This window comes from Molossus molossus, unplaced genomic scaffold (assembly GCF_014108415.1).
Source record: "Molossus molossus isolate mMolMol1 unplaced genomic scaffold, mMolMol1.p scaffold_m16_p_6, whole genome shotgun sequence".
Lineage (NCBI taxonomy): Eukaryota > Metazoa > Chordata > Mammalia > Chiroptera > Molossidae > Molossus > Molossus molossus.
In genome coordinates, this window is record NW_023425399.1 from 31420044 (window position 1) to 31444601 (window position 24558).

At 40.8% G+C, this 24558-nt stretch overlaps 1 protein-coding gene across 1 annotated transcript in view; it reads left to right on the forward strand.

The window, feature by feature from the left end:
- PLCB1 (phospholipase C beta 1) overlaps nucleotides 1–24558 on the forward strand; it is a 699430-nt gene that overhangs the window by 225646 nt on the left and 449226 nt on the right. The window contains exon 5 of the mRNA XM_036244472.1: nucleotides 15021–15089. Coding sequence (XP_036100365.1) covers nucleotides 15021–15089 — 69 coding nt within the window. The remainder of the gene's footprint in view (nucleotides 1–15020; nucleotides 15090–24558) is intronic.

The following is a 24558-nucleotide window of genomic DNA, read 5'->3' on the forward strand; positions in this document are numbered from 1 at the left end:
AATGAGAGGAGCTCAGTAAGATGGAGAAATGTGGCAGCGAGGTTGGAGAGAACCAGTTAGAAGGTCAGTACTGTGAGGAGGGAAATGATGGGAGTTGGAATGGGCTGCCCCAAAAGTGCCAAACATGGTTGAGTTGAAGAAGAAGAAAATCAGTGAATTACAAAGAAAAAGAAAATGAAACAAATGAAATGAAGAAATAAAGCTGGCTTTACTCACAGATAATACATTTTATATAGGAAACCCCAGAGAATCCATAGAAACAAATCTACCTGGAACAAGGAATAGGGTCTGGCAAGAGCACAGGATACAAGGTTAATGTATGAAAGCCAACTGCTTTCCTATATTCCAGCAATGACAATTAGAATTTGAAAGTTAAAAAAAAATACCATTTACAATCACACCCAAATTTGAAATACTTAAGGTGAAATATAACAAATTCTATCACAAATCTACATGTGAAAAACTACAAAACACTGATGAAAGACATCAAAGAAGATCTAAGTAAATGGGGCAACATGTCTTGCTCATGGATGGAAAGATTCATTTGGGAAAGATCTCAGTTCTTCCCAACTGAACTACAGAATCAATGCAGTTCCAATTAACTTATCTGAAATCTTTTTTGAAAAGATATCAACACACTTTAAAAACATTTATGTGGACGTTCAAAGAACTGAGACTAGGCAGCACAATATTCAAAAGGAAGAACAAAGTTGAAGGACTCATACTATCTGATTTCGTGACTGACTATGAAGCTATAATAACCAAGACACTTAGAGAATTCTTGCTGTAACATCAATGGGACTTTGTCTACCAAGTGAAAGAAGTGGGTTAAGGCAGGTGTGTTAAGGTATCTGGGGTGTTTGCATCCACAATCACCTAGGGGGTCTCAGTTTTACCATCATAAAAATAGTTCTTCACTTACAGTATCCCCCCCCCCTTCCCGCCATTTTTACATCTATGTCTGTATTAGAATTCTTCAGAGAGAGATAGAAAAGCATATATATTTATTTTTGTGGGGGGTGGGATTAATCTTCAGCTGTAGATATTTTTCCATTGATTTTTTTAGATAGAGTAGAAGGGAGGGAGGAAGAGAGAGAGATAAAGAAACATCAATGTGAAAGAAACACATCAATTGGTTGCCTCCTGCACAACCCCAACCAGGCCCAAGGATCAAACCTGCAACCCAGGTATGTGCTCTTGACCGGTAATCGAACCCGAGACTCTTCTGTCTGTGGTATGACACTCTAACCCCTGAGCCAAACCTGTCAGGGCAAGACACACACACACACGTGTGTGTGTGTGTGTGTGTGTGTGTGTGTGTGTGTGTGTGTATTTATTCCTCACCCCAGGGTATTTTTCTATTTATCATCAGATAGAGTGGATGGGAGGAAGATAGAGAGAGAGAAACATTGATGCTATAGACCCATATTGACTGGTTGCCTCCTGCATGACCCAGACCAGGGTCGGGGACGAACCACAACCGAGGTACATACCCTTGACTGGAATTGAACCTGTGACCATTGGTCTGTGGACTGAACAAAACCAGCCAGGGCAAAACACATATATTTATTATAGAACTGGCTTGTTCAGTTATGGATGCTGAGAAGTCCCACAATCTGCTGTCCAAGCCCAAAGGCCTGGGAGCAAAGGAAGCCGATGGTGTGAGTGCAGAAGACTGATGCCCCGGCTCACAGCCAGAGAAATGATTCTTCCTTTCTCCCCCTTCTTGTTCCATTCAGACCCTCCACGGATTGAATGATTCCCACCCACACTGGGGAGGGCAGTCTGGTTTTCTCAGCCTATGAATTTAAATACTAATCTCATCCAGAAACACCCTCACAGACACATGCAGAAAAATGTTTGGTCAGTTACCTGGGTACACTGTGGCTGGTCAAGGTAACACACATACTTAACCGTCACAATGTGCCTATGGTGTTTTATGATATGGGATAGTAGAATTTGTCCTTTTAAAAAAAAGTCATATAAGCCCTATATTAACTAAAGTATCCTATTATAAAAGATAAAGTAGAATTTCAATGACTTAACACAATTTTTTCTCAAAGAGTTCAGTGTGGGTGTTTCTGGTCTGAGGATGGCTTTCTTCTACCTGGTGATTCAAAGACCTAGGCTCTGTCAGTCTAGTGGTTCCAATGTCTTTTAGGGTCTCCTTGACTACTGTGAAGAGAAATAAGGAGAAAGAAAAAGACTCGGAAATGACCCTCATTTCTTTTATTCACATTCTGGTTCTGAGAACTGGTCACATGACCCTCCATAAATGAAAGGGGTGCTGTGCACTGTGGCTCATGATTAGGAGTGATCTGCTAGCAGTGCTCTCTCCTGTGTAGACGAGGTGCACATCCTGGTGGAGAGTTAGCCTCCGCTGCTGAAGGTCTGCACAGCCGGCAGTGGTGAGCTGCACAGACCCCCTCAGCTGTGAGAGAAGGTTGACACCTCTGTAATGCAGTGATCAGCCCAGTGGAACGGTGATGGCTAGCCCTTCAGGTTACTGTGCCCTTTAAATGGTTTAGTGATAATTCCATCAGGAAATGTTTTAAAAGCACCGTGAATGCTTGTCTATAACAAAGAGACTCTTCATGCTGTATTTCCTTTTTAACTTGAAAAAATCGACCTGCAGAATAGCTATGCTATAGAGTGAGACTCCATCGTGTCTGGAATTCATTTAATTTTTTGTATTGGCCCTGATATCCTGATATTCTCATGCATTTCCTCTCTCTCTCTCTCTCTCTCTCTCTCTCTCTCTCTCTCTCTCTCTGTCTTTCTCCTGGCATCTCAATTTTTGGTTACATATTTTGTTTAAAAGTAGCAGCACCCATTTCAGAGTGTGTCAGAATCTCCTAGAGGTTTGTCATAACACAGATTGCTGGATCCCACCACTCAGAGTTCCAATTCAGCAGGTCTGGTGTGGGGCCCAGGAATTTGTGTTTCTAATAAGTTCCCAGGTGATGATGAGACTGCTGATCCAGGGACCATCCTATGAGAACCACTGGTCATCCTTTCAAATAATACTAAAAGGAAGAGAAAGGTATTAAATGTATGCAATTTCTCAAAGATTGCTTCTGTACTCAAAAATAATAATAATAATAATAATAATAATAATAATAATGCCGAAAGACATACAGTGTTTAAGACTCAGGTTAATTTAATTCCATAATCATAAGGCAGAAGAGTACCAATTTCGGTACATGGAGATTTCTGTACTTAATTTTGACTGACCCACATAGAGCAAATGTGATTCCTCTGACTTAAAATTGAAAACCCAAATAACTTGTGTTGTGAAACAAGAGGATTTTATGATGGGCCTAGAAGGAGACAAAGGGGAGAGTCGAGTGATTGGACAGATCAGGGAATACGTTGTTCAGATATGAAGTAAAACAACAAGAAAATCACAAAAACTTTATGGACGGTCAAGGGAGAATATTTTTACTAAACACAAGTCCGGGCTCTGAATTATACAGATTTAGAAATGTTTTTGTCTGGGGTATTTACTTTCTTAATATGATAGGGGATGTAATTTTGAGGAAGATTTATTTTTAGAGTTTACTTTCATCTAAGCAAGAAGAAATAGGTTGTGCAATAATAAAAAAGTAATCTGTCCTCTGGGTGTTCAATCCCTATGTTAAGGATTCATGAGTTATTTACTTAGAAAAATTATATACGCAGGGACAGTGACCCTGGTCAAAACTTAGGCTTCATAAAAGATTATGAAATTGAGTTGTTCCAGACTCTAGAGTATAAAGTAATTTATCATAACATGAAAAATTGTGGAATGGAAGTTACAGTGGGTCCCTTTTTGAAAAATAAGGGCCCTTCCTGGAATTGGCGTATAGGACTCACTTCAAAAGGTGTGAACAATTATATTGACCAAAAACGTGCTTCTCCGAGGGGATGGTCTGGAACAAGCAGATACCTCACATACCAGGAAGGTAATATTTAAGTAGCCATGGAAACTAATGACTATTTCTTATGACTGTTTTGCCCTTGATGAAGACTTCTAATGCAATTATTCTTTTCTTAACTGTATTTACAAAGGAGGCATTAAAATGGAGAATGTCATGATTTGAAGGAAGGAGGGGATACAAAGAAATTGTGTCCTGAATTCTGCCAATGACAGTTTTATCTGGGGGTAATTAAAAAAGTGTGTGTGTGTGTGTGTGTGTGTGTGTGTGTGTATTTTAAGAAGGGAAGCCAGAGTAGGTGGTTAAAAGTGAAATAAATCTTCAACAATAAGAAAATGACCTAAAATATAATGGATATGAACGTATTTCTTTTTTATTATGACAAAAATAAACTTTGGGGAATTAGGGAAGCTGATGATTTTTATAACTTTTAATTTTTTTCAGTAAGAAATATCCCTTCTTTAAAATTAGACACTGTCCCTTAGGTTAGATGTGACAAAGCTTTAGAGACCATTGTTTGTACTTGAGAGTAGATAATATATACTGATATGTCTATTTCCTGGGAAATGGTAAAATATTTTAAAACCCAATTAAGGATAATACAAGATAAAATGCCATGTACAGTGACTGAGAACCCACAGTCTCAAAAAATGTTCATTTATTGCTTATAATATAACACTAAAGCTGTTTTCAATGAAATTTTTTTTTTTAAATTCCAAAAATATACAGAAATACATGAAAAGCCAAAGAAAATAATTAATATAAAAATGTGATTTAAGAAAGTAGTATGTGCATGATTCAGGATTCTTTTAAGTTGAACACTATTTTCTAAGTCAGTTATTTGCAAATGATAGTTGTCTAGAATCGTGTTCTCTAAACAGACTCAAATGCAAATGGTTGTATGCAAGAGGTTCAATAAAGAAGGGTTCCAGGAGACAACAATAAGAGTTGGGAAACAGGACAGTGAAGGAGAAGCCAACCAAGGGTGAGACTTCAGGTGAAGTCCTAGCCTCAGCCTGGGAGCTGGTTCTGCCCCAAGGCAAGGTTGCTGGGCTTTCATGCTTCTGTGCCTGTCAGTTAGGAGCTATGAGCTCCCTGAGGGCTAGTAGCCTCGTAGGCACTTCTTATTCTCTTGCCTATGGGTGGAGTGGCTCCAGGTAGTTAAAGACCACAGATGTCAATTGTTAGGAGGGAAGTTAGCACATGGGGTTAGGGGGAGGGGTGCCTGGATAGTAAAGGGGACCAGCAGGGATCTAGGTGGGCATCCATAGAGTTCCTTACAAGAGCTTGATAAAAATTTCCTGAGTAACTGGAAAACGGGCCTGGATGTAGTGACTGTTGTGAATCATTTATAGTTCTTGATATACAAAGCTAATCTCATTTTGTGTATTTGCAGTATGTATTTAGGTTGATCAACTGTTGAATGAAAAGGAGTTTAGTTCTGGTGAATTTACAGCATGTAGGCAGGACTTCGGGAATGATTTGTTAATTGATTCAGTGAATGTTCTTCTCAGGAAAATTCATTAGGTACCAGACTCCCCTTAGACATAACCAGTTGTTATTGCTACAGATTAGCATTGGAAAAAGTGCAATTGGATTCCTATTTTCTTTTTTAAAAACTAAATTAAATTGGGTTAAAATATTTTCCATCACCATTTATTTCCTCTTTGCCCCCGTCTTGTCAGAAAAACAAAAGATTTTAAGAAGCAAGTCTTCTTTTTTTTTTATCCTCACCTGAGGATATTTTTTTATTTTTTGTTCAGACAGAGTGGGAGGGGGGGAGAGAGAGAGAGAAACATCAATGTGAAAGGGACACATCAAGTGGTCACCACCTGCATGACCCAACCAGGGCCAGGGACAAACTGTGACCCAGGTACACGCCCTTAGTGGGAACAGAACCCGGGTCTCTATGGACCTCAGGCCGACGCTCTAACTGCTGAGCCAAACCAGCCAGGGCAAGCAAGTCTTCTTTGAAAAGAAAAATCATTTGTGCACACTTGTCAACTTAAAATATCTCATTTTGGAAAATGGATTAATTCCTTGTATATTCAGGACTTTAAGTGAGATTCAAAGGTCATCAAAATCCTGGGTTGCTGCTTTTGCTACATCCCTTGTGTTCTGGTTATAGTGTTTCATTTTTTTGTTCTTGATATTTTTAAATTTCTCTTTTGATTTCTTCTTTGACCCATTGATTGTTCAAAAGTGTGTTGTTTCATTTCCATGAATCACAGGTTAAAAAACAAAACAACTTAGAATATCCTTGATGAAGCAGTAAAAAATTATTAAACCTTTTTTTAAAATCTTGTGTTTGCTAGAACACAGGGGCTAGCTTGGCAGAATAAAATGCAAACCTTTGGGTGGAAAAATCTGTGATATATCATGGAGCAAGCAGATGAAGGAGAAACGTGAAACTATGAATGGATATTTACAAAGTGGCTCTTAGGGAAGGAAACAATAAATGCCATTTTGTATACCTCAGAAAATTTTGAAGTCACCAGACATGTCATGATAGTGTGATTACAGAGAAAAAGAAACACATCATTTGCCAGCCCAGATATCTCATCCACAGGACTGAATCAGAACACTTGGAAATAGGCCAAGACTCTTTAGTCCCTCTCCTTGACTTTGTTTCTCCTCTGGGGCCCCATGTAAAATAGCTGCTTCAATTTATAGTGATATTGATGCTACTGACAAACACACTAGTCTGAAGAAGACTTTTCTCCAACATTTTTTTTTAAATTCTCACCCAAGGATATTTTTCCATTTATCATCAGATAGAGTGGGAGGGAGGGAGGGAGAGAGAGAGAGAAACATCAGTCTGAGAGGGACACATCAACTAGTTGCCTCCCGCACGACCCAACCAGGGCCAGGATGAACTACAACCAAGGGACGTGCCCTTGACCAGAATCGAACCCGAAACTCACTGGTCTGCAGGCCGATGCTCTAATTGCTGAGCCAAACTGGCCAGGGCTCCAACAGTCTTATTATCAGTTCTCTTGTTGCTTTGAGGACTCGGATTCAGTTATTTCTTAAATGGATCGAGGCAGTTTATCCAGTGTCCTACAGAATGTCTTATGACAAGTTCTAGCCCTGGTGAGTCAGTCTTCTTCATGGGCAGCTGACTGTCTAGGATGCAGGTTCTCAAACTTCAGATTATATGTGAATCATTACAGATCTTCATTGAAATTGATTTCTGGGTCCTACCACAGATTCTGATTTAGTAGGTCTAGGGTAGGACCTGAGAATTTGCATTTTCACATATTCCTGTATGATAATTATTGATGCTGATGCTTTTGGTTCAGGGACCACACTTTCAGAACCACTGGTCTAGAGAAATGGAAGAATTTAAGTCACGTAAACAGATAAATGGTGTGCTCAGATATTACATGCAGGTTAAAGTTAAGGAACTAGAAGCAACTTGGACTACCAGGTATAAAATCCGGGCTGGCTGTTCAACCACAAGGAAGCCAGTATAGACGAAAGATAATATTTTAGATGATTTACAGGGAAATCTGACTAAGTTTAAATCACCTGGTCTTTTCAAGTAGAAACAGCTTGTTTGCTTGATTAATCTATATAATTTCCATATTTGTTTGCAAGAGACCTTTTATAGAGATCGGATTCTATACTCACTCAAAGATAGTTTTCCACATTTATGAAACTATTTGCCAAATGATGGATGCTGTTTCTAGTTAATCTGATTAGCCTGAAATGTGGATTTTTGCTGAGTACAGATGCAATGGAAAACTGTGACAATGCAGTCTTTATCACCATAGTTACAATTAAAGAAACACGGAAACCTCTGAAACCTTAACAAATGCAGTGCCATTATTTGTTCATAACAACGTAGTGAATCCCTACATAAAATGCCTGTTAATAAATAAGAGCCAAGAACTAGGAACATGAAATATATTGGTTATAATATCCAATATATTTCTAATATCATTCCACTTTAGAATATATAGAGATTTTCCATGATGATATAGAGCCTTTTTTCTCAGTTTTTTACATCAACTATCATTTTAAATTCCACCTGTTTTTCATTCATCATTTAAAAAAATTGTAAGGAGATATTTTCAGATATAATATACTCTAGAACTTTGGATGCGGTGTGGCATGTTCCCCCCATAGTCACACACACATCAGGTCATAAATCCATCAGATTCTAAACATAAGTGCTATTATAATTTTTATTAATTTTATGTCATGACAAAGCTTTGGTGCTGTGGATGTAATTTTATGCTTAGCTGCAATAACTTTCAACTTAAGCAACTTTTATTCTTAGATGAATACATAAAAGTTTCTCAGGGAGCTGGAGAAGGAAGTAAGAAAGAGGAAATTTGGCTATTGCATAACCAGAGGCTGAACTATCTCGATTTTCTGCAAAGAAAAAAAATTAACTAGGTATTTGCCAATACAATTTACATTGTCTTGTGGAGACACAGTTGTTGTTTTTTTTAATTGCTGAAAGTATTACAGGTGTCCCTCTTTTTCCCTCCTTGATCCCCTTCTCCCCACTCCCACCTCCCTCCTGCTTTCTCCAACCTAATGTCTGTGTCCATTGGTTGTGCATATATGCATAAAAGTGCTTGGGTTGATCTCTTCCTACCCATCCTACCTCCCATCCCTCTGCGGTTTGTCAGTCTGTTAGTTGTTTAAAGCTAGTGCTGCATTCTGTTTATCCTGATTACATTTCTTGGACATGAACAAAGCCATCAGTGTTCCTTATTCCATTTGTATCGCTCAGTTAGTACCCCCGCTATTTTATCAATATTGAAAAACAATTTTTTAGGGAAAAAATAGGTCTGGGGGTAAATGGATTCTTTTTCTATCCTGTACTCAGTTTCAGTGATCTTGGGCAATGGATGTATTTTCTCTGGGACTCAATTTCCTCATCTGAAATATTTTCCGGTTCTAAAATTCTATGCTCCAATTATAATAATTGTTTCTTATTGGATATGTTTAAGAAAGATAACAGCATTGCAGTCATTTTTATGCTGTGTTAGAATGCCAAGATATGTAAATTCATTCACATTCCTTTCTAATTAAATGCATTAGCACTGGGAAACAATTGGGGTCATGTATAAATTACTTATTGCTGCATAACAAGTTGCCACAAACTTAGTGGCTTAAAACAACAAACATTGATTATCTTACAGTTTGAATGGGTCAGGGTCTCACCTGCTTAGGGTCTCCCAAGGCTGCATTACAGGTGTCTGCAAGGCTGCTTTTCACCTGCAGCTGGAGTTCTTCTTCCAAGCTCATTCAGGTTGTTGCCATAATCTAGTACTTTGTCACTGTAAGAATGAGGCCCTTAGCTCACAGAGGCCTTCCCTTTTTTATAGGCAATAAGCGTGGCTACCAGGCTAGCATTTCTGCTGTTTCAGGTCTCTCACTTCTAGTTCCTCTCTTGAAAATCTCATCTCTCTTGTGGTTACATTTAAGTCATCTGATTGGATGCTTTAATTACACCTGCAGCATCCCTTCACATTTGCTATAAAGGGTAATATCATCATGGGAGTGATAGCCCATCACCTCTGCCATATTCAGCTGGTTAGATTCTTTATCTAACCAGCTTTGGCTTTTCTACTAGGATCTTTTCCCTCTCACTTGGAATGGGGCATATCACAAGCCTAAGAACGCATCTGTCTGCAGTTCTCTCTGCTTGCTAAGTGGAGATCTTAGTTTAGTGTCTCAGTTGATTTAGCAACAGCCCAATGAGGAAGGTGTTGCTGGCATCGGCATCTCGGCTTGACAGACGAGTGTAACAGGCACAGACATCTGTAGCAACTTGCTTAATAATGCGTAGGTTCCAAATGACAATTCCAAGGGACACGTTCAGTTTTCTGCCTCCTTGTCCTATGACATTTGCACTACGCTCACACTAGGTTTGTTTAAAGCAACCCAGATGTGTCACCATTCTCTTTTCTCTGCTGCGGTTGGTAGGGATGACCCGTGCATGTCATTTTCATTGGTGTGTCCTGCACTGAAACTAGTGCAGATGGTGAGGGAACAAAGGAAACAGACCGAGTAAGAGAGGGTGTAGGGGTTATTTTGGGAAAAATACTCCACACAGATTTTTCACTCCCCTGAGGTGGAATAAAGTTAAGAACAAAGAGTTAAGTCTATTCCTCTGCTTCTCTTTAAATGAAAACCCTTCATTTTAAGTGCTATAAGATAACGTTATGCATTATTGGGCATTTTAGCGAGGTTTAGCCGTCAGTAAAACATAGTAATATCTTCTACTTTTGGTAAATGGAGATTGAACAAGGTAATGATTATGCCCCATGTGGAGGTACATAATCACCCCCACACCCAGCCGTTAATATCTTCCCTGTGAAATGTTTATGACTGTAATTGCTCTCGGATAATGTATGGTGTGAACTTGAAGCACATCATTATGCTGGGTAACCAATGGGATTTGGTGGCGGAGCACAGAAATTGGCATTCTGGAAGGGACTTGAGTTCGGAATTGTCTAATTCCCTGAGTCTACAGTGCATTTCATGGCTCATCGACCTCACAGTGTGTTTGTGGTTGATGGATTAAAATCTTTCTGCTTAATAGTAAACATCGGAGACAATTCAGTCTTTCTTTAGCTTGCTTGTCTCGGTTTTGTCATCACTCATTCAAAACGTCAAAAATGAACTCTTGATTCTCCTTCATCGTACTGATGAAGAGAAAAGCCACTCTGTCAACACTTCAGTGGATGTGCTGGGGTGGGGCCCTAGGAGTGTGATGTCCTGAGGGGGACCATTGTGTACCTGGGAAATAAAGGGGGTCTGTTAGATCATTGTTCTTTTACTGGTCCAGGTAGCCCACAGGCCTTTGGGGACCCCACTACCCTTTCCATTATTGGATGAGCTTTGAGGTGATAGAGAACCAGAAATTTCTTTCTTTTGCTTTTTAAAGATGTTATGAAGTAGAATGCAAAAGTTATGTAGTATAGCATTTTCAGCAAACATGAAATGATTTCAGTGATTGCTTAAATTTCTGAATAATTAGAGACTTTACTTGTATAGGGTAAAATTTATGCTAAGGATACTTAGTAGGAATTGAAGGATTTTGTCCTTCAATCGTTTTTCTTCAATTAAATCAAGTTAAACTCAGATTAGGCATACTTTTGCATTCACTAGGTATAATGTTTTAATTTGATAGTTCCACGTATAAATTCGTCATACAACAACAGTTATAGATTCTTCATACAACATACTATAACATACAAGTAATATATAGTTGTGTTTGTCTGTTTTGTTATCCTCACCCCCCACAATATTTTTTCCATTGATTTTTAGAGAGAGTAGAAGGGAGGGTTGAAGAGAGAGAGAGAGAGAGAGAAAGAGAGAGAGAGAGAAACATCCATGTGAGAGAGATACATGGATTGGTTGGCTCTGGCGTGCACCCTGACTGGGACGAGTATTGAACCTGCAATCCAGGTGCATACTCTTGATGGGAATCAAACCTGCCAACCTGTGTGTGGGCAGACACTCTAGCCACGAAGCCACATTGCCAGGGCAGTAAGTAATGTATAGTTTTATCATTTGTGTTCATTTAAAAGCCTATTGTCCATGAACCAGCAGCATCAGCATCACCTGAGAGCTTAATAGAGATTAAGATTCTCAGGACTGTCCAGTCCTGCTGAACCAGAAACTGATGGATGGCTCCCAGCTAACATGTGTTTTAAGTCTCCCAGGCGACCGTAAATGCAAGCTAAGGTTTGCGAGTCACTGCTGGAGAAAGTATGATCACCCTCACTTTATAGATTATAAAACTGATGCTCGGCTTTGTAATATGATTGGCTGAATACATGACCAGGTAATTTTAGGGCCTTTATTCAGATTGTGGTTTTCCCTTAAAAGTCACATGACTTCACTCTCTTAAACTAGAAGACAGTAATTCTTAAATGGATTGAGAAAGGGAACATTTCACTGCTTTCTAATAATGAGAGTGCTTGTTAAAACTGTTAGCACGAGAAAATTAACCTAGAAAAAGTTTTAATGACACAAGTAACGTTTCTGTGGGCCTGTGCATTGGGTCGCTCATTCTCTCTTCGTGGAGGAGAGAGTAGGATGCAGTTAAACCCATGAGGGCTGGCTGCTGCATGTTAATAGAAGCGGGAAACGCTATTTTAATCATTGCTTTCTAGCCCAACGAGTCCATGGACAGATTTTCCACCTGGGTCTTTCCCATGCCACATTACCCACATCGATGGTGCCCCGCGGCGGTTTTCCTGCACACACAATTTTGCATGCTGGCGAGAGTTTCTTAGTCGCTGTGGTATCGAAATGAATCCCTTGGGCAGCTGGCATTAACTACCCCTCTGTGGCTTGGGGAGTGAACATTTCCTCTTGAGCTGAAAGTAGAAAACAGCGTTCATTATCTGTAACATAAAAGATGATATAAGGATGCCTGCTAAGATCTAGTTCTATATGAACTTCATTTGGGCTTGGGGTGTATAAACAAACAAGGGAAGTTTAAGTCTATTGTTTGTTCCACCAGGAAGAATTTTCTTGTCTAGAAAATGTTCCTATAAAAGTAGAAAAATGCACTGTGTATGTGTGTGTGTGATTTTATTTTGCATGTATGTAAAACATCACGTAACGCATATGAAAAGTGCATTAAACATAAACATCAGCACTTTGTGAATAATTATAGAGAATGGGCGTATAACACCCGCTGGTACCAGGAGTGACTGTGTTAACTCTCCTAACATCTCTGCTGTGTATCCTTAGTGCCATGTAGCTTTCGTACACAATTCCTGCCTCTCTGCATTTGTACCTGCTGTTTCTACTTCCTGGACACACCCCTCCCCCAAAATTCAGAATTGTAAGGCTGCAAAACTCCTAATTCCTGTGGATTGGCTGAAATGATGCCATGGCACCTCGTAGCCCGTGTCTACAGCACACTTGAGATGTCTCCTTCAATGGTTTCGTACGTGCACTCCTCAAAACGGGTGTCGGATCTTTGTGGGTTTTTTTTGTTTTAGTTTTTGTTTTGGTCTTTTCTCAGTACCTAGCCTGTACCTGACACACTGCAGCATTCAATAAATAATGCTCAAGTGAATTCATGAGTGGCATTTCTGCTTGGATGAGCCCCTCACACCAACAGCTCCACAATGCACTATCATTGTCCCAAAACGTCTGAGTCCCTGGGAGGAAGATGGAAATCCTGGAGTTGTGACTAACTCCTCTATTTCCTTCTCTTAGTTCTCCCTCCATATTATCACTCTCATCTTTCTTCCTACTACCCCTGCCTTCACTGGGTCTCTCCTTCCTCCGATTTCCACTCAGTGTGGTCTTCTAGACGAAGCTTCTTCAGCTTGGTTCTCTTGCTGTCCCTCCCCTTCCAACAAATGGGCTGGTTGTCATTGCTGTGGAGGTTAAGAGCCTGGGTTACCTCCTCACGTCTGAGGGCGTTATTATTCATTTGCTACGTGAAGCACTGAGCCCGTGGTTGATACCGTTCTTTTCCAAAATCCATAAGGGGACCTTCAATATTATGGGTGGTGTGGTCTTAGGGGAACCATGGTGCCACTTACTCTGCACTGCAAATTCCTTGCTGACTTGCTGCCTGTCACACCCCGGGATTTGGGAGGATTCCCACAGACTCACACACAATAGGGGACGGGTTAAGGAATCCGCTAAAATAGGGGACAGCAAAATAACAAGGTCAGGGTGAGCCAAAGAAGAGAAGACACTGGTTCTTGCCCTTCCTCCCACCAAGGGATGTGCTGTGGCCATGGCTGCTGTGGGGTGGGGATTCCAGTGGAGGGACATCACCTGCAGTTTGACCCTCATGACACTGCAGTCATGAGATCAACCTTGGGCGCTGGAACATATTCAGAACATTCTGCACCAAACATTTGGAATTGGTGGCTGTTTGAAGTTTTCTGGGAGTCCCAGCTGCCAGCACTTGGGGACTCTGGGGCAGGGAGAAGGTACAGCCACTCCTGTCCAGCGGGTCTGTGAGGGGCTGAAGCATGATGCAATGCCTCCTGCTGGGACAAGGGGACTAGACGCCTTACTCCAGTGCTCATTGTCCGGAAAACACTGTTTGGATGGCTGACATCACGTTAAGATGACTTTGCTCATTGTCCCACAGTCCTCTGGCTGGTGATAGAGTCCACTGTGTAGCTCGGTGACCTATGTGTCACAAACCTGATGGCTCAGGTCCTTAGCCAGACTTTCAGGGTTTCCATCCTTTCGACCATATCCCTTTCTGTGTCCCCTCTCATGCCTTCTCTTCACATGCTCTGTGCCCCAGCAGTGGATAGGGAATTGCCCATGTCCTTCTCTAAGCATCTGAAGGCCACGAATACCTCCAGGTTCCACCCAACCTTCTGGCCCTTTCTTTTCTGGGTATTTTCTGACGCTGTACCCTCCAACTGAGATAGGTCCCCTCCTCCCCATTCTCTTCTCCATGCTCAGTGACTCCTCCATGGACTTTGCTCGAAGACCCTGAGGAAAAATCTCTCTCCTCTGCTGACCTCATAGCAGTTCACCTTAAATTTGGCATGGACACCTCCTCCTTGGTCTTATGCATGTGCATTTCTTAGTCTTCTATTTGATGGCAAGTCCATCCAGAGAAGCAGCCTTATGTGTCTTGTACTCTAGAATAACTTGCATACTATAGGTGTTCAAAAATGTATAATAAATAAATGAAAAGATCAGGGTATAAAGTATGTGTGCAGAAGGCTTCAGTAAGGGTGGGCAGGAGGGCAGGTCCATCCGCTTGCCTTGGCCACTCACGGAGCCTCACTTACACCAGAGTGACTCTTAGGACTACTTTTCAACAGGAAAACAGGAAGCTTGATTCCTCATGACTTAGGAATGGCTTGCACAACAGACTAGGGACCCAAGCCACACACATAATACTTACAAAATGTATTCGAATACATATTAAATGGAGTGGTTAGCAGTTTGCTATCTTTTTGTTTTTATTCCAATTCAATACGTCGATGGTGTAAGAGGAAAAAGATCCCAAGTGCAGAGAAATCTTCAGGCAGGTCACAAGATATTGTTTTTTTTCAAAGTGATGTCAATGATGTAACACAAAGAAAAGAGATCTATGTGGATGCTTAACAGTTTCACACTTTTGCCTTCCAGGAGACGGAGTTGTTAGATCTCAGCCTTGTCAAGGATGCCAGATGTGGGAAGCACGCCAAAGCCCCCAAGGTAGGCGGCGGAGCGCTGTGCCCGCACCAGATGCTGCCTTGATTATTTAGCTGTGTCATGGTATCAATTAATGGCCCCAATTAAAAGTTTCTCTGTTGTAGATGTTGTAAAACACAATAAAACCACCAGCCCTTCCAGAAGCCAGCAGGCCCTGAACACTTCCGCTGTTGTCCAAAGATGGAAATCAGGAGCAAATATGTAGACAGTTGTATATAGGGGTTTGCTTTATTTTTGTTTGGACAAAATAGCAATGCTCAAGTTTCTGGGTAATACTAAAATGTTAAACTGTGTTTAAAATTACTTGGAAAATTTCTTGAGCCTCGTAAGGCTAGCAACCTTTTACACACGACACACAAGGCTTGATAGCTCAAATGCTTTGCCGTTGAAATCATTCCAACCATGAAGCCAGAAGGGTGTAAGAGTTGTTTCTGCACGTGACTAGTGAAGACCAGCAGACTCAGGGATCAGTGGTGCGGAATGTCAGTTGGTTTGGGTTTGAAAAACTTACTGAAGAAATATTCAAAGCAGTGTTTACACTTTATTTTTTGAAGCTTGTTTAAACATGCCAAATAAGGGACATGCATTTATTTTTAAAATGTAGATTATATGTTAGGAGATAGTAGGATTTGTTGACTTGCCAGCAAAGTGGGAAACCACTCTTTGTTGTAGGTATTTACTTATTTTTTGGGGGTGACACTGGCTAACAAACGTATACAGGTTTCAGGTGCACAGTTCTACAACACGTCGTCTGTACACGGCATTGTGTGTTCACCACCCCAAATCAAATCTCCGTCCCTCCCCATGTCTGCCCCCTAGACCCAGTGTTAGTACTTTAATTCCTTCCTAGCACAGAGAATATTGGCAAACAGGGAAGTACAGGTGCCATTCAGTAACTCTTGCCTCGTTGTATAATTGACATAAAACTAGCAATTTTCTATTTAAGTATCTTCCTGTAACTTTTGTTTTATTCTTTAAAAGTCAAAACGGTTTCTTTGACATCAAAGTTCATCGTTATTTTATCTGTGGAGATGCAGGAAGAGAAAAAAGGCATCTGTAATGATTCTTCTTCAGGTACATAATAGAGCAGCTATTATTGGCAAATTTTGCCATAGAGCAAACATCCAGAGACTGCTTCGATTACTGAAAGGGGTTAAAAATTATCTACAGGAAACTGTGAGAAAGAAAAGCCAAAGATATTTTCAAGAAGGTTATCATTGGTGTTTCATGTAAAACGGTGTATTATTTACATTCATCTCAGGGATGTAACGGAATGTCAATAATTCGGTTTTTCAGTTTTGTATCATTAATGGCCTGTTGATGATTCAGAATTGTTCACAGTTTTCTGTGTAGGAAAGAGTATGTTTTTCTTCTTCTCACAACAGTATTTCAGCCCAGTTTCTTGTAAGCCTGTTAGAACTATATTAATAACATGGTAATAAAGTTTGCCTTTTAATTCAAGCTGATCGGTCTCACTTGAAATTTCATTTTCAATATTTGTTGGAGTCGCCTACACGGTATCACCCCCCGTCCCAGTATCCCCAGGCACCCGGAGTCCGAGTCGGCTCCCCTGCCACATGGGTGTTGCTCAGGCTCGACTCTTTCCTTACGGTGCCCAGCCCGCCTCGCAGCTGCACTTCGTGTGTGCCGCTTGATACATGTCCACGCGATGATGACCAATGGACAGAAGCGGGGTCTGCACTGGGCTCAGCTGATAACTACTGTTCGATCCTAAAATGCTTCTCTTGAGGACAGACTTAGACCCTCAGAATACTCTGGCTTTCACTATTTTGTTTTCTTTTTCCACCAAAGATTGCTTTCTCTGCAGAATATCCATGATTTTGCTCCCTTCCCATTTCTTGCTGGTTTTCAGCAAGAATCTCATCTACCGATTCTGTTGTGTATCATGTATGACATCACTGAGACTCAGATTTCTTCCTAATTGGTTAAGTTGTGATCATATTGATAGTAATAATGATGCTGGATGAATACTTTATATCACTGCCATAAAGATTAAATGAAATATTTCATTAGCATACCTTCAGTAAAGGGTTTTTTAAATTTAACAATTCCTGGAATAACCTAGAAAGCTTTAAAAAATGCTGATGCCTGTTCCCTACTCCCAGAGATTCTGGTGTTGAAAGAATCTAATTTGTATACGTGTGGCATGGACATCAGGGATTGAAAAGTAATAAATTCGCAGAAAGTTTGAGCACCACTCTCTTAACTTATCACCAGTATATAGTGAGTACTCGCTAGATATTAGCAACTGTTGTTGGTATTATCATCATTATTTTTGAAAATTCCACGGCAGATGTGCAGGAAGTTGGTTTTCATCCTGCTCTCTTGATTTGGAAAAGTTTATGTTACAAGGAGAGATTGGATGAGGGGCTTGGCTGAAAGGGGCTTTGTGGATTGATAGGGAAGAAAGAAGCCGATGATCATACCAGTTTAAAGATCTTTAAGTTGAGCTGGTTTTGCTCAGCAGTTAGAGTGTCGGCCCACGGACCAGAGAGTCCCGGGTGCAGTTCCTGCTCAGGGCAAGTACCTCGGTTGCAGTTTGTCCCCGCCCCAGTTGGGGTCGTGTGGGTGGCAACCACTCAATGTGTATCTCTCACATTGATGTTTTCTCTCTCTCTCCCTCCCGCTCTATCTGAAGATAAATGCAAAAAATAAAAATAGAAAATTTTTTTTTTAATCCTCGGGTGAGGATTAAATAAATAAATAAATAAACCTTTAAGTTGTAAAAGAAAACCCCAGCTGAACTGAATAAGTAAACACAGAATTTATTTAAAATGAGTGGAATGTATTGCAAATGTCAGTAGACGTGCTGGGTTCAGGCTAAGTCTCATTCAGCTCCTCAAACAATGTCACAAACATGGAGGTGCCTCTTTCTCCCACCAGTCTGGCTTCCAAGGTGCTGGAAGGGGTTCCTTCTATCCCCAGGATCCCCCTAGGGGGCCACCTTCTGCACACCACCCGGGAGATCCGGGCTTCCCCAGCAGCAGCTCTGTAAGGCAGGGACCAGAGCGAGATGAGTTTCCCCCGAGTACTCCAGAACAATCGCAGTATAACCGCCTCGTTAGAGGAGGCTCGGGTTCCAGGAGGAAGTCTGAACCAGAAGAGATCATTGAGTGGACCAGAGCCCAGAAAGCAGCTGGACTAACCATGGAAGGCGAAAGGCGTCAAGATTTCAGTATGGATCGAGAGAAGCTTAGACACTTAGGATGGGAAGGCAACCCAACGGAAGGCAGATTGTGTGGAAGACTTTCCTTCGGGGCTTACAGATCACAAAGGAAGAACTTTTATACAGCAGATACTATTTATCAAAATTCCCAGGCACCCCGCATATATTTACCTATGTATTCATATTATTTTTGTTTTTCGCAGCATCTTATTACATAAAAATTCATGATCTAGTTGAAGATGAACTGTTTTCTGTGCCTGCTGTGATTTGACATAACATTTGTAAGAAATGGGAAAGATTCTGTGTGTTACCCAGTTAACCTATTTTAAATGTTGACTCCCAGCACAATCCATGCAACTCCAGATATGCTTTTCTGTATACAGTCTTCGTTCACGTGACCAACTTGGAAATTTCTCAAATTAAAAAAAAAAAAAAAAAAAGCAATTGGGAGATTTTTATCCAAATGTAAAAGTTGAAAGTTAAAGACATCTATCTTATCCTTGGAAATCTAAAATGTGTTTATGTTTCCCTTCCTGCTCCCTCCCTCTCTCCCAGGCAATTGAAGCACATGCAAAGGTCAAGGAGCAATAGTATTATCCCTGTACATGCTGTAGATCAACGATGTCAACCTTTCCCTCTCGTGGCATACAGCTCATTACTAAAATTCTGCAGCACCCCCAAAAATATATCTTTTGCAGATCTGACCAGAAAATAGGTATATTTTGATTCATTTACACTGGATGGCTATTGTTGTGATGGCTGTTGTCATTTTTTTATTTGACTATCTAAGGGAAAAGAGATCAATGACCCTGACAATAGTCAGGTATTACATGTTTTAAAAATGCTTGAGGCAGCCCTAGCTGGTGTGGCTAAATGGTTAGAGTGTTGGCCCTCAGACTGAAAGGTCACAGGTTCAATTCCCAGTCAAGGGCACCTACCTGGATTGCAGGTTCGATCCCTGACCCCAGTTGGGGCACATTTGGGAAGCAATTAATCGATGTGTCTCTCTCACATCGATGGTTCTCTCTCTCTCCCCCCACCCCTCTTTTACTCTGTGCAAAAATCAATGGAAAAAATATCCTCAGGTGAGAATTGGAAAAAAAATCCTTGCACACACCAGTTGAATATTGCTGCTATAGACATGCTCTCTGGATCTTCATTTCAGAAGGATCATTGCTTTTTAAATAGAGTGTTTATCATTGTGGTTTCTGATCTACCAGTGGTTCCTGACCCCACAGAACAATTTAGTGGCTCATGTGCAGCATTAATGAAATGCAATAGGCCTGATGAGAATGGAAAATGTCAGTGTCTTAAGCAGGGCAAGTTGTTTGGGAAACTTCTTTTGTGTGTGTTAGTGTGCATTATGAGTCACAGTGTGAAGAGCATTGTTTTTCCATAGGCTGTGTCAGAAAGGCTTCAGAAGCGCTGCGGGAGAAGACGGTTTCTTTATCCTCAGGATTCCTAGGAAGAATCTCATCCCCCGGAGTAGATGGGATTGGAAAAGGGAGATGAGGGCTCGGTGTCCGCTCCGCCATTAATAAGCTTAAGGGAGGTGTTCTTTTATTCTGTGCCTCTACTTCTTCATCTACGAAATCGGGGTGGCAGGTGCACGATGTTAGGTGTATAAGTTCTATTAACCCTTGATTCCAACTAAAATGGGAAGCTGGCCAAGCCCAAGCACTCCATCTTACAGATTATAAAATTGATGACCAGCTGATTTACATAACCTAAAACTTCTTACGTTGGTCATAGCAAATCAGGTGAACTTTTAAAAAAGGTCATATTCTAAGCAAGGGAAGGTGTGATGCAAACAAGAAGGGCAGAGGCTTCTTGCAAGCAGTTCTAGGATTGCTCCGAGGCTCTCCCAGGTTTTAGCACATGAAACTAGATGCTGTAGACATTCAGCTCTCAGTAATGCATGAAGGAATATCATGGAAGGATGTTTCTACAGTTTTCCTTTCAAACTGTGTTTTGTGCAGAAAACTGCTTCATATGCTTAACTGACAGTTAACCAGTTCATTCTGTTGAGAAAGGACAGTTTCTTTCAGATGTGTGATGTTAATTTGAATACGAATTCCTTGTAAATGTCAGGGTCACAGTTCAGTTCTACATGGTACATAGTATCACCAGAATCACACAAGGTAGGTTAGAGTAAAATTACATCATAAAAGTTGATCAGGTTCTGTTTTCCTGAGTCCTCTATGAAAATGATGGATTTTAAATCCATTCTTTATTGAGCTGACAAAGGGTCATTGAGTGCCTCTTTTTACCAGCCACTGTTCTGGGTACTGGGAAATAGCAATGAACAAAAAAAACAACTCTGCTCTGATATAACCTTCTGTTTTGCGGTGGGGACTGGTGGAGCTGGCAGACTGGCTCTCAAAAAAATGGAGGAAGGAAGGAAGGAAGGGAGGGAGGGAGGAAGGGAGGAAGGAAGGGAGGGAGGAAGGGAGGAAGGACGGGAGGGAGGGAGGAAGGACGGAAGGAAGGACGGAAGGAAGGAAGGACGGAAGGAAGGAAGGAAGGAAGGAAGGAAGGAAGGAAGGAAGGAAGGAAGGAAGGAAGGAAGGAAGGAAGGGAGGGAAGGAGGGAGGGAGGGAGGGAGGAATCATTGATTTACTGTGTTTCCTAATTTCCTTTGGGTAAATATTCTTAACCTGCTAGGATTAAGCCACAACCTGAAATCACTGAACACAGAGTTGGAAAGCAATTTATGCCACAGCCTATGTTCCTATGAACAGGCTCCGCATCCCTCTGAGTGGGGGAAAGAGATGACCGATAAGTCCCACTGAGAGGAACAGAGCAGGACAGACACCAGTGACTGTGAGTTGTGAGGAGGCTTGCTGTTTTGTAGAGCCATATGGATGGAGTAAGTTCTATTGATGAGGTGAGGTCATATGAGTAGAAATATGAATTAAGGGAGGAAGGAACATTCCAGGCAGAGGGCATTGCAAGAGCAAAGGTCCTGGGGTAGGAACATGCTTGGCATATTTGAGGAATAGCATGGAGGCCAATGTGGCTTCAGTGGACAAGTAGGAAAGGATGATGAAGTCAGAGAGATGGCCAGGGCCCACGTTATTCGGGGCTTCATAACCTATGCTAATGGTTTTGGCTTTTCCTGTAGGGACATGGGAAGGAAATGGAAGTTTCTGAGCAGAGGAGAAACAATATATGACTTTAGCTTTTAAAAGCATTACTGGCCACAGCGTTGAGGGTAGACCACAGAGGACAAAGGAAGCATCAGCAAGACCAACTAAATGACTGCTGCAAATATGCTGGGCAGTGCTGACGACAACCAAGCGGTATAGGAACAAGTGTCAGAATCTGAACATGTTTCGAGGGTTGAACCCCAGGGTTTGTTAATGGCACTGGATGTGAGGAGTGAGAAAAAGAAAGGACTCAAGGACAACTCTTAGTTTTGACCTGGGACAGTGGGAACATTGAGTTGCCATGTCCTGGGATGGGAAGGAGGAAGCACACTTAAACAGAAAAGTCCAGTTTGGTTTTTAGATATTTAAAGTTTGAACTGCATGTTAGACTTCTACCTGATGATGTCATTTTTGGATATACAAATCCGAAGTTCAGGGAACATGTTGGCCATGAAGGTATAACTTTGATTCTTTAAAGCTCAAAGCCAAGTGAGGTCTCCTAAGGAATGTAAGTATAAAAGAAAGGTCTGCTGTCTGAACCCTGGGTACTCCATTTAAACTTTGAGGAGATCAAGAGGAACCAATAAAAGAGACTGAGAGTAGAATATACCCAAAGAATTGAAAGCAGGGACCTCAGACAGATACTTATAGTATACCAGTATTCATGACAGCATTACCCAGAATAGCCAAAATGTACAGACAACCCAATCTTCTATCAGTAGATAAATGAATATACAACATATACTATATACATACAGTGGAATATTACCCAGCCTTAAAATGGGATAAGATATTTATACAAGCTACAATGTGGATAAACCTTGAGGACAGTAGGCCAAATGAAATAAGCTAGACACAAACTGGCAAATACGATACGATTCCACTTATATGAGATACCTCGAATAGTGAATTCATGGAGCCAGAAAGTAGAATGGCAGATTCCATGGGCTGGGGCGGGGGGGCGGGGGGGGGGATGGGGCATTATTGTGTAATAGGTACAGAATTTCAGTTAGAAAAGATTAAAAAGTTCTAGAGATGAAACGTGGTGCTGGGTACAAACACAAACGTAAATTTACCTAATGTCACTAAACTGTACATTTGACAGTTACCAAAATGGTACATTCAATGGTATGTATGTTTTACCACAACTAAAAAGAAGGAAATGAGTGAGAATGAGCAGCCAGTGAGGAGGAAGAAGAAGCAGGAAAGGGCATATCCTGGGCAACTAGAAAAGAATTTCAAGGAGGAGGGAATAGTCATTTTTGTAAAATGATGGATTTTCCTTCTAGCTTTTTCCCCCCATCGTTGCACACTTGTGATTTTACTGATGATACCATTTTGTATATACTTTAGAATATTTCTCTATATCATCAGCATTTGATGCTAATATTCAAAATAGGCCTTGTGTTTAAGGGTTGTTGGATCTCAAATAGCTCCTCATAGAATCTGGATGCCAATATATAAATTTCGTAATGAGCTGGTCTTTGGATGTTATACAACAGCGGTTTCAATGAATCATCCATGAGGGCTGGAGTTGAAATGAGTGCTTTATTTATTGTCCCCCTTTTCTGTTCATAAGCTATCTCCTTGTCTCTGTACAGATTTCACCGTCGGATGAAGCGCAGTCATAAAATTTGATGTAGATATATGAGATTTTGGAAAGGTGAAAACCCTTTATACAGCAAAATAAAACGTTCTGTCTTTTTCACTCATTTGCTAAGGAGATCTACCTTTGGCCCATATTCTTGGTTTCAGCTATTTCTTAATTTACCTGACATTGTGCAATAGTTGTCTTTTTCTTTATTTTTATTTTTTCATTTCAAATGTATGTTTATTTACACCTTTACTAAATGGGGAAAATAGGGCTAAAAACTTACAGAATTATCTCTGTATGTGTAATGGTTTTGACAGCTAGCTATTCACATTTATCTCCAGATGTAAATTATATGGCATAGTTCCTTTTTTATGTTCATTAAATTCCATAGATGTCAGTGGTTTCCTTGGAAACAAAAACCCTTATACAACTAGTAAGAGATTTGGTAGCAGAAATATCAGGATGTGGAGGGGGCAAGGAATGGTTCCCTGGGTAGATATTTGCCTTTAAAACTCTTCTGCCTTCTCTGCCTGCCCCTAACCCTCTTGGCCATTCAATAGTGGACAAGAGAATACTTTTAAAGCTACCATTAAAATATAGAATATCTTCTCTAAGGGTTAAAAGCTTTTTACTGTTTCTAAAGCAATCACAGATTGGCCAAGTCTTTTTTGAGATGTTGGTGTAAATTCCCAAATTTGTCTCTTATCCACAATTAAATTAGAGCATTTGAGCAGTTGCTCAGTATATGTGTGTCCATCTGTAAAATACAGCGAACTAAACACATGTGGCTGAATAAAGAGTCTATGTTTTGTATAACAGCAAGCATCTGTCTTAGTAACCTACTTGTCAAAGCATTCAAAGGCCCCCGACGGGGAGTGGAGGGTAAGGAGGAGGCTGCAGTTTGTCAAAGGCTGTAGCAGGTGAAGGACACAGCAGCCAGGGGCATTCCATTGTTGGCCCAAGTGGACCCCTTGTTGAAGACAGGATTAGTAACATGAGTTAACTAAACCTCAGATTTTCTTTTCCAGAAGGCTGTGGCTCCTTTTATCAGTGCTTCTATCTGGTATAATGTCAGTCTGAATCCAATTCTACATGCAATGGTACAGAGTTGCATTTTGGAAACATTTCTCAATTAGTCCTTTGAAATGCAATACTACGCCATCTTGTGGCTATATCTGATATTAATTTCCTAAATGAATTCTGCCTAGTGAACTGCTCTCTAAGAGGGTCCTCAATCTTGGGTGCTATGTAATATGGAGACAGGAGAAGCACTTGGGGAGCTTTTGAAATCTCAGTGTCCATACCACATCCAGATCCATTAAATCACAATATCTAGTGTGGGGTTCAGGCACAAATATTTGCTTTAAAGCTCCCCAGAATCTTGTGTTCAGCCAAGTCTACCAACCGTGATTCTAAGGAAAAAGAGTACCAGTTAAATGGAGGCTGGATGTCTGAGATTAGGGTATCAGCAGGGCCTCTCTGAGGCCTCTCTCCTTGCTTTATAGATGACCATCATTTTCACATGTCCTTTCCTCTGTACCT